At 44.5% G+C, this 11,236-nt stretch overlaps 1 protein-coding gene across 1 annotated transcript in view; it reads right to left on the bottom strand.

Moving 5' to 3' along the window:
• The window catches only part of Abhd12 (abhydrolase domain containing 12), a 99,755-nt gene extending 89,968 nt beyond the window's left edge, over positions 1 to 9,787 (bottom strand). The window contains exon 1 of the mRNA XM_008851176.2: positions 9,422 to 9,787. Coding sequence (XP_008849398.1) covers positions 9,422 to 9,612 — 191 coding nt within the window. The 5' untranslated portion in view covers positions 9,613 to 9,787. The remainder of the gene's footprint in view (positions 1 to 9,421) is intronic.
• Positions 9,788 to 11,236: the final 1,449 nt, after the last annotated feature.

Raw genomic sequence — 11,236 nt, 5'->3', positions numbered from 1 at the left:
TCTCTCTCTCTCTCTCTCCTCTCTCTCCTCTCTCTCTCCCTCTGTCTCTCTCTTTCTCTGTCTCCCCCTTCCATCCCTTTTCCCCCACCCCCTACCACAATCTCGCCTTGTAGCCCTGACTGGTCTAGAATCCTATAGAACTCTGTCGACCAGACTAGCCTCAAACTCACAGAGACACCTGCCCCTGCCCCCCTGCCCCTGCCTCTCAAGTGCTGGGATTAAAGGCAGTGGCCACCATGCATGGCCTAACTTTCTCTTCTTTTACCTTAAAACTTAAGACCACTTTACAGATTTTTAACACTCCTTTTTGCTTATTTATATTCCTCCACCAGCAGTTCCTCTCAGCTCTATTTTCTTCTTTTTTGTTTTTGCAGTACTAAGGATCAAACTCAGGGCCTTGAGCAGGCTAAATCAAGTGTTCTACCACTGTGCTACACCCTTTCATCTTGACAAACTGATGCAGGAGCTGCTTAGTGATCAAGAAAGTAGCTTTGTAATAAAAGTTAACTGGCTCTGGCACATGTTCTCTTGCTCAAAGCTACTCCACTTCCTGTGTTCTCTCTCACCATATGATGCCTTCTATCATGTTGTAACACAGCATGGCCCTCAACCTTAGAATTCTCAGATTCTTTAACTGTGAGCCAAATAAACTCCTATTGTTTATAATTTACCCAGTCTGTGGTTTTCCATTATAGCTTCAAAAGACAGACTAAGTGATTTAGGAGTGCTTGCTCTGCAAGCATGAAGATCAGATTTTGTATCATAGCATGAACATAACAAGCTGGATGTGATTCTGCTAGTGCCTGTAATCCCAGCACTGAGTGTGGCAAAGACAGGAGGATTGCTGGGGCTTTCTGGCCTAAATGATAAATGTGGACTTCAGGTTCAGGGAGAAACCCTGCCTCAAAGGAATAGGTAGAAAGTGATAGAAGAGGGCACTTAACACCCTCCTCTAGGTAATGGGTAGAAGTTGGATTAATTTGGAGGTTAGAAAAAGCTGGTATTCCCAGGAACACAGTAGAAGGAGTATTCTGGGTAATGAGTAGAAGTTGGAATAACTGGGGCTAGAAAGATGGCTTAGGAGTTAAGAGAACTGGCTGCTCTTGCAGAGGACCCAGGTTTGATTCCCAGCACACACGATGGCTAACAACCATCTGTAACTCCAGTTCCAGGGGATCCAAAGCCCTCTTTTGACTTCCATGTGTTTTCCACAACATGGGTACACTTACATACATGCAGGCAATATACTCATACACATAAAATAAAAATAATAAAAAATATAAAAAAAGAAGCTGGAATAATTTGGAGGTTAGAAAAAAGCCTGTATTTCTAGGAACAGAGCAGAAGGATTGTCTTGATGAAGACTGAGAAAAAGAGAGCTGCAGGGGAAGTCAAGGACTCATCGGTTTGTGGAAGTGCTTGTCAAGTATCAGACAGTATTCTAGTTTCCTTTATGCTGCTGTGATAAAACACTGACCAAAAGCAACTTATAAGAAAAAAGGGTTTATTTCTGCTTACAAGCAGAAACCATAAAGGAGCACTGCTTGCTAGTTCCCTTTGGGTTCATGATTCATACTTAGCTTTCTTTTCTTTTTTTGAGGCAGGGTCTCCTGTAGCCCCTGACGGCTTCAAACTCACTATGCAGACCAGGCTGACCTTATCTCACAGAGATCCGCCTGCCTCAAGGCCTGAGTCACCACACTTGGCTTTAGCTAACTTTCTTATACAGCACAGGACCATCTGCCCAGGAAATGGTGCCAGCCACAGTAGACTCCTATGGCAATTAACAATCAGGACTCCCCCCAGACATATCCACAGGCCAATCTGATCTGGGAAATCTCTTACTTGAGATTCCTTTCTCAGATGACTCTAGGCTATGTCAAGTACACAGTTAAAGATAACTAGGACAGAGCCTGGAGTGGGTAGTGCATGCCTTTAATCCCAGCAGCTCGGAGGCAGAGGTAGGCTGATCTCTGTAAGTTCAAGGCCAGCCTGTTCTATCAAGGGCAACCTGAGCTATACAGCCAAACCCTGTTTCTAAAAAAAAAAAAAAAAAAAAAAAAAAAAGATAGGACAGAAATTAAGAACTATACATTGGAAACTAGAGTAAAGGCTATTTTCATGAGATCTCAGACAGAATGAGGAACTATATTGAAAACCAGAGTAAAGGCCCTCCTTGTTTACAGAGCAGTAAGACTTGAGCTGAATTGTGTCCATGCTGTACAGCATTATGGAATAATGCAAGAGCTGTGGGGCTTGGGTTCCTAAACCTTGACTTTAAAGGAGGTTGCCGGCAGCCTAGGAGGCTAAGTAGAGACCTGTCCTGAGGCAGAGCTACCAGAGTCCCCCAAGGGCAATATGGGGCTGCTTCAGGGGTGGAGCCATCCACAAGATCTCAGCTGTAGAGCTTCCAATGTGCAGGCAGAGACCAATCTTGGGAGAGCTGAGATGACTCCAGCCCAAGATTGCTGTTAAGTCCAGCAAAGCCACAGAAGCAGGGCTGCTAGAGGCTGCAGAGGTTCAAGCACCGCTGTCCACATTGTCACGTCTCACTGTGCCCAGGATGTGGGAGATACTGCCAAAGGACTCTTTGGCTTTTAGACCTGTGCTATTTTCCCTGACTGGTTCTGGACTGGCTCAGGAGGGTTCCTCCTTTCCTCTTGCCAGCCTCCTCCTTTTGGAATGAGAATGTCTAACCTATGCCTGCCCCACCACTGGATTCTGGAAGTAGGGCAGGCATAGGTGGAGGGAATGGGCCTCAGGATAAATTGTGCTTTGAATGTCACCCATTTCTGACTCAGATGACACACTGAACTTTGGACATTTGAGTTAACACTATACTGTGATTTAAGACTTACGGGACAATTGTAATGAAATGCTGTTTGAATTTCTCCCAAATTCATGCTGAAAAAAAAATTTAAGAGTCTTGCTATGTTGTCCAGGTTGACCCAAAACATCTGGGTTCAGGTGATCCTTCCTTCTTCCTTAGTTTCCCCAGAGGTTAGGACTACAAGCATGTACCACCCCACCCAGTTCATGTTGAAATCTAATTATCACTGAGATGGTGCTGAGAGGGCAGGCTGTTTAAGAGGTGACAGAAGATCCTGAGTGCACCACTCTCAGGAGTGGATTAAGGCTCTCATAAACCAGGTGGGTCAATGTGAGATGAGGCTAACTCCAGATACCGTGGGAGCAGCTTTGTCAGTCTCATTAAGTATTCTCCTATCCTTATCCCCTTTTCTCCAAAATGTTCTCTCTTTATCAGATATTTCTGCCATGTTAAGATGTAGCATCAGGTCCTTCTTCAAATGCAGCACCTTGACCTTGGACTTTCCAGGCTCCAGAACTGTAAATCAAATAAACTTCTGTTGTTAACTTACCGGGCTTATGACACTGTGTTATAGCTGGAGAAAACTAAAACAGTTCCCTTCCCAGCACATGGCAACTCTATTCTTCGCTACTCAGAAAAGGCTCCTCTCTCTTTCACACTTCTCCATTCAAGCCATCAGTAAATTCTGGTTAATACCTCCTTCAAAGTATGTTCAGAATTCCACATTTTTTCCCACCTCCATGGCTACTTCCCTAGCCCCAAGCCCCATAATGTCTTACTTGATGAAAACAGCCCTCACCCCACTGCCTCCAGTCTATTCATGTCATAGATTTAGAATGACATGGTGAGCTATACTCCCTATGGTGCCACTCTCCTGCTCATGCACATAAAATAAAAATAAATAACAACTATAAAAAAGTTGATGAGACCACAAAAAAACAAAAACCAACCGTCCAGGTCAGGATGGGGCATGGTAGCAGATGAAACATGTTCTGCACTACTGGTGACCCTCAGAATCCCCTGGCCCTCCTGGGGTAATGAGCACATATTTGGGGAAAGGGGATGTTTTTTCAAATTCTAGTGTATATCTGTATTTGATATATTTTAAAGAAACAGACCATTTTGAAAGTATTTTAAATTGAGCACAGGCCTGTAGTCCCAGCAGGTGTAAGAATTAAGGGTTCAAGGTCATTCTTGTTATACAGTGAGTTAGAGGATAGCCTAGGCTACATGCGATTCTGTCTCAAGAAAAAAAAAAGTTTTTACTGGCTAATGTAAAAGAAGAGAAAATATTTTTTCCCACTATGTTGCCCAGTCTAGCTTCAAACTCCTGAACTCAAGCACCTTCCTGTCTTAGCCACCACGGGCCACTGTGCCTGGTCAGAGAAAACTTTTAATAAAGCTATAGAAAACACTGAAACAACTTGACATAGATAGCATTAAAAAAGAAAATATGTTCAATATCCAAGCACCGTAAAAAAAAATGGCAAGAAAATTATAGCTTAGCCTTACCAATAATGATGTAATTTTTTATAATCTATCAGTAGACCAGCTATATAATATTAGAATTCATCCCAGAAATAGAACGATGATTCAGGAATACAAAATCTATCACCTGACATACTAAGAGAAAATCACTACGCTCATGCTACAGTGCTGAAATGGCACTTGGACAACATCAGCAACAGCCCCCTTACAAAAGAACTGGCATGGTGCTTAATGGATAAAAACTCAAAGTCTTGTCAATAAAGTCATAAAGCATTGTCAATAAAGTCATGAATCAGTCAAGGGCATCCAGTATCATCCATATTACTGAACTTTTTGTCTGGAAATACCATGCAATCAGAAAATAACAAGTGACATAAAAATTAGAAGGGGCAAAATTACTATTTGTAGTTGCTATGACAGTATACCTGGAATCCGTCCCCCCCAAATCAACTGTTAAAACCATGAGTAGAAAGATACATTAATAGTTGTAAATTTATACAATCAAATACACAATATTTTTCTATAACAATAAAAAGATAAATAACTAGAATAGAAACATATAGGATGTGCTGACCAGATGGCTCCCTGGGTGAAGGTAGTTGCTGAAGAAGCCTGGCAATCTGAGCTTGATTCTCAGAACCCACACAAACGTGGAAGGAGAAAACCGACTCTGCAAGACTGCTCTCTGACCTCCATACACACCCACAAACAAAATCACACATACACAAAATACTAATAAATAAGTAAAAATTTTAAAAATACATGGGATTTTTCTAGAGATACAGGGTAGGGAGCAAAGAAAAAGAAACCCATAAAAAAGACTTTTATTTTTTTTTTAAAAGCAGGGTCTCCCTGTGGCCCCAGCTGTCCTGGAACTCACTATGTAGACCAGGCTGGCCTTGAACTCACAGAGATCCGCCTGCCTCTGCCTCCCAAGTGCAGGGACTACACCACGTGGGCTGCGCCACCACATCCAGCTTAAAAAAAGACTTTTAAACAAAGTAACATCCAGGCGGACTCCCCCTTAATCAAAAGGGGAAGTGCCAATTCAGTTCAGAAGCTAGGTTATATAGACAGAAAGATATATTAAAGTACTTGATGTTCAATTATATTTTAAAAGTACTTATGAATAAAATTTGCTTTAAAATAATCTAGTCCCCACCCTGCAAAAAATGGAGAGGAGGTGAGATGGTTCATGATTGTCTAAGCAGTGAAAACTTGGAACTAGGCGATGCATACATGGAGGAACATTATATGGTTTTCTCCTCTTTATATATTTGAAAGTTTCCACAATAGTTTAAAAAATGTGCAGGACCCACATGGCGGCTACAAACCGTCCTTAACCCCAGTTCCAGGGAAATCCAAAGTCCTCTTCTGCAGCATTGCATGACATGGGTGCACTCACATACATGCAGACAATACACTCATAATACATAAAATAAAAATAATAAATTTTTTTTAATGTGCAGCAAGATCCAAAGAAGAGCCATTAAAATTAATAATTTGGGGCTGGAGAGATGGCTCAGTGCTTAAGAGCCCTGGGTGCTCTTAAAGAGGACCTGGGTTCAATTCCCAGAACCACACAGTGGTTGACAACAGTCTGTAACTTGACACCTTCTTCTGAACTCCTCGGGCATAGCATGGCACAGATGCACTTACATACATACAGGCAATACACTCGTACACTGAAAAATAATATATTTTTTTTAAAGTTAGTAATTTCAGAAGTATATAAAAGGCTTTACTTCGTAGACCAGGCTGGCCTTCACCAGTCAAGGACTTTCTTTTCTCCCTACAGATAAGAGTTATGCAATTTGGGAGTCTTTTAGATAGACCCACTGAAGGGGTACCCAATTGCCTCACCCTGCATCCCTGTTCAGCATGGAAGAAGCCAGAGCAGTCTGCGTCCCAATTCCCTATCCGCAAGTTGGAGAACCTCTTCAGAGGATGGTGTGATAAGGATAGGAAGTAGGAATTGGCTAGGCAGTTAGGGTAAAAAGACCTCAAAGAAAGGTAGCCAGTTTCTTGGCTAAAAGTCAAAATATCCTTGGGCCTCTTAGCAACATACTCCATTCCAAAGGTCAAAAATGACAAAAGTATTTGGGAGCTCTTATCTAATCCTTAAAAGATTTTAGGGTTACCTCTTGGGGGGGAATGTTAAGAGTAGCAAAAGCCCCATTAAGAAGAGGCAGAGGCAGGCGGATCTCTGTGAGTTCAAAGCCAGCCTGGTCTACACAGTGAGTTCCAGGACAGCTGGAGCTACAAGGAGACCCTGTCTCAAAAAGACCAAAAGAAAAAAAAAAAAAGGAAGAAGAAACAGTACATGAAGTTATCAGAAAAAAGTCGTGATGGGGTAAAAATGATGGGGAGGTAAAAATGATGGGGAGGTAAAAATGATGGGGAAGTAAAAATGATGGGGAGGTACGGGAGGAGTTGGAGGGGAGGAAGTGGGCATGGATCTGATCAAAACACCTTATATGCATGTATGTAATTCTCAATAAATTATTTTAAGTATATAAAAGGCTTACACAAATGCGAAAATGCTACCTAATGAGGAAATAATACACTATAAGGTTACAAATCAGACACCATTTGTTTTTTTCTTTCATCAGAGATCAAAATGTGGTAACACACATAGTACTGGGGGGGGCAGGCAATTTACATTGATAGTGGAAGTCAAAATCAGTACTAATTCTTCACAGCATAACATGGCTTTTACCTCTCAATTATAAACACCTCTTGGTCCATCAATTTCACCTCTAGGAATTTTTTTCTACGTTTATTCATTCATTCAACAAATTCTTTTTGCCACTTACCCTCAGGCAGGCTGAGTGATGCAATAGTGCAGAAACAACCTGCACTTCCATTCTTCCTGGGGGAGCAGCCACAGTAAAGCAAGTCAAGGAGTATGCATGCAATTACAAAATTACAGTGGAAATAAGTGATCTGGTTAGCAGGAAAGGAAGCTGTGAGCTAATGTCCCAGTCCCACCTTCCTTCTGTGATGCTTTATTCCCCTAAAGCCTCTGTTCACTCAGTGTGGGCACCACTCGAATGCTTCCCTTTGTCCCTCAAAATTAATCGGGTCCTTTTCATACAAGGAAGGTGTCAGAGCGGCACTTTTGCCTCAACCATTATTGTGTATAACAATTTAGTTTTTTTTTTAATGTGGATTTTCCCAACTTATCTGAGTTTTATGGGACATAACAGTGTAGTATAGCTTTTAATGGATCAGGTATGGTGGCACACACCCTAATCCCAGCAGAGGCAGAGGCAGGCAGATTTCTGAGATCCAGGCCACCCTGGTGTACATGGTGAGTACCAGGCCTGCTGGGGCTACAGGGAGACCCTGTCTCAAAAAGACAAAAAAAAAAAAAAAAAGTTTTTCATGGGAGGAAGGTGTCAGAGCGGCACTTTTGCCTCAACCATTATTGTGTATAACAATTTAGTTTTTTTTTTAATGTGGATTTTCCCAACTTATCTGAGTTTTATGGGACATAACAGTGTAGTATAGCTTTTAATGGATCAGGTATGGTGGCACACACCCTAATCCCAGCAGAGGCAGAGGCAGGCAGATTTCTGAGATCCAGGCCACCCTGGTGTACATGGTGAGTACCAGGCCTGCTGGGGCTACAGGGAGACCCTGTCTTCAAAAAAAAAAAAAAAAAAAAAAAAAAGTTTTTAATGGGAGCAAACCTTTCCTAAGAGAAAGCAAAGACACTACATCAGTTTTAGAAAAGATTAATCACCTGCTACTTAATTTCAAATTAAAGTGTAATTATTTATTCTGAATGCATGTATGTGTCACTGGGCTCATGTGGCGGTCAGAGGACAACTTGCAGCAAGTCGTTCTCTCCTTCCACCATATGGGTCTCAAGGATCCAACTCAGTTCATCAGAAATTGTGGCAAGCGTCTTCCTATCTTGATCACCCACCTGCTAGTTAATTTTACCCACATACAAAACTCAAATGGTCAGTTCCGTATTGAGACTCGACAGTGATTTTTAGTTTGTGTTCATGATCTTTTAAGCACTGAGCTTTAAGTTCTGATTTGCTATTTGGGTAAATGTTTTACAATGAAGTGCCTGGCAAACAACTGACATTAAAAAAAAAAAAAATGCTGCTAAAATGCCTGTCCTGGGAACATTACAAACTAACTTCACCAATCATGAACTATGAAGAACTATCATGAACTTCAAAACTGCCAAGAATGATATTCTACAAACTGTCAGATTAAGAAATCAGTATGGAGGGAAAGAAATCTATCCCTATGAAATATGCACTTATTTCAGTTTTGAAATCAGCTTTACATAACCGCATTCTTCTCCATCCCCAGGGGAGGACACAAAACACACTAACCAAACAATCCACCCACCCCATAGGGCTTCTCAAGACCTTACAAAGCTATTCCCAGAGATAGATTTTCAAGTGCTTGGGGCCATCTGCATTGCCAACCACCAGCTCCCTTCACCAGCTGAGAATGCGATGCACCCATCCTTTCCCTAGGACGCTGCACATCGTTTAATCTTGGCCGAAGGGTCCAGAAATTCTGAGCGGCGAATTAATTACCAGCGGGAGAGACCAAGTGCAGGTAAATTTCCAGAGAGAGGGGCGCTGGTACTGCACTCAGTTTGGGGTCAAGGCAAAGCAGGCCGGGTGGTCAACAGCACTGGCAGGGTCTGGCCCACTTTTGCTTGGTCCTCCTCTAATGTGCGGGCATCCAAGGGCCTTTCTAACTCTCCCAGAGACTCAGGGCTGGTCGGGACTCCCAGGCCCTCTGACCTGTCGCTAAAGGGTTCTCTTCCAGCTAACCTAGAAGGGTGCTGACCCCAGGGTGCGAGGACGGCGGATGAGAAGCGCGTAGGGCAGGGGGACGCCAGGAGGGTGGGAGGAGCGCTCGGGAGGCAGATCCTGCGGGGGGTGGGGGGCGCGGGGAGGATGGGGTAGGACGGTCCCTACGGCCCAGGCAACGGAAAGGGGGCTGGAGAGGAGTCGAGGAGGACGCAGGGCAGATGGGACCACGAGACGAACCGGACACGAAGGAGAGGACCTGGGCTACCTGCTAGCCAGGTGAGGGGCCCGCGCGCCCCTCGCCGCTTCTCACCTGCCCAGCGCCCGCTTCATGGCCGCGTCGCCTGCGCAGCGCGGCTCCGCCGGCCCCTTGCCCGCCAGGCGCAGGTTCTGCTTCAAGCGGCAGTCGGCGTCCAGCGCCGTAGCTGCTGAGCCGGAGGAGGACAAGCCGGAGGCGGCGCAGCGCTCATGCTCCAAGGTGACTGGTTCGGTCCGCTTCCTCATCCCGTGGCCCTGCCGACCGGCAGCCCTCTGCGCCCCGGCCTCGCCCGCCCGCGCCGCTCTCACCGCAGTCTCCGCCGCACACAGCCGTCACCGCCGGGAGCTGGGAGCCCACTGCCGGTCACATCCCAGCCCCAGGCCGCGGAGCGGGATGCGGACCAGCGCTGGGGCCGGTCGGCCACCGTGGCCAATCAGCGCAGAGCTCCCGACAGCCCCGCCCCGGCCACGCCCCTCGCTCCTCCTCCAGGGGTCCGCGGGTAGCTGGCCCGGCATCCCAGCGCCTTGCCGGCAGCCATCTTGGAAAAGGGCGGGAGAAGCTGCAGCCTGGGTTCGTTGGTAGGGCAGGATCTGGCTGAGCGTTCTTCCCGCACCGCCGACTGGGCTCCGCCAAGGGTGGCGGGCCACAGTAGTCTAGCTTCCTGCGTCGCAGCGGACTAGCTCAGACATCCCACGTCAGTGGGCCGAAGGGTGAGGACACAGGGAACGCGACAGCCAGAGGGGTTCCTCAGGGAGCTAGCTTTCTGCGCAGGGCAAGCTCCGCTCCCTCCCTCCGCAGGGCCTGTGGCCCCCTTACACCGGAGAACCCCGAAAGTTGTTCCTTAAGCTTTGCTCTCACAGAAAGTTTTACCTTAAAAAATAGGCGCTCACACACATGCAGGCAACACACTCAAACATGTAAAATAAAAATAATTAAAAAAAATTTTTAAATAGGCCCTCAGGTAGCCAATGTATCATTGGAAACAAGTTTTACATTTACGTTTTGCTCTTTGGCTGAATGAATATGAAAAATATGAACTGCCCAAGTACGTTTTGAAACCTTGTATTAGAATTTAGATTTTTAGAAAACAGAACTTGCAGAGGCCAGGAAGTCTATTTCAGAGATGCATTTGCGAAAACCCAAATTAAATAATAATTCGACCTATCCTTTAAAGAGTAAAGGAAATAATCAAACACCAACCTCCAAAGTTGCTTTTGTGATTTCAACATTTGTGCCAATTTGAAGACTGTTGGCAAGTGATAACGATCAAATCAAAATGCTTTTAGACTTATGGTAGCTTTGTAAGGATCTTTAGAAGTTGCAAGATCATTTCTTTGACCACATTGATATATCACAACCTTCATTCATGCTGTGTATCTATAGTCATTTTTAAAAACAGTACTGTAGGGACTGGAGAAATGGCTCAGTGGTTAAGAGCACTAACTGTTCTTGCAGAGGACCTGGGTTCGAGTCCCAGCACCCACATGGCAGCTAACAACCATCGATAACTCCAGTTCCAGGGGAATCCGATGATTCCCTCTTCTGGCCATTGCACTACATGGGTGCACTTACATATATGCAGGCAATATACTCATACACATAAAAATAAAATTAAAAACAACACTGTAGGTTTAGGGATTCAAAAAGCAACTAAATGTTTAAAAAATAGTTTTGACCTATCAGAGAAAAACAAAAAATACCAGCTGGATCTGATGGTGCATGCCTAAGGCTGTGAGAGGTTGTAGGTAGCAGGATTGCAAGTTCAAGGCCAACCTGGGCAACTTAGTGAGACCCTACCTCAAAATAAAAGGATTTGAGATATAGCTCAATGGTAACACTTCCTTAATATGCCTGATGCTCAGGGTTCCA

Source organism: Nannospalax galili, unplaced genomic scaffold, assembly GCF_000622305.1.
Source record: "Nannospalax galili isolate Female #2095 unplaced genomic scaffold, S.galili_v1.0 scaffold1626, whole genome shotgun sequence".
Classification (NCBI taxonomy): Eukaryota; Metazoa; Chordata; class Mammalia; order Rodentia; family Spalacidae; genus Nannospalax; species Nannospalax galili.
This window is presented reverse-complemented; position numbering and strand designations above follow the sequence as displayed.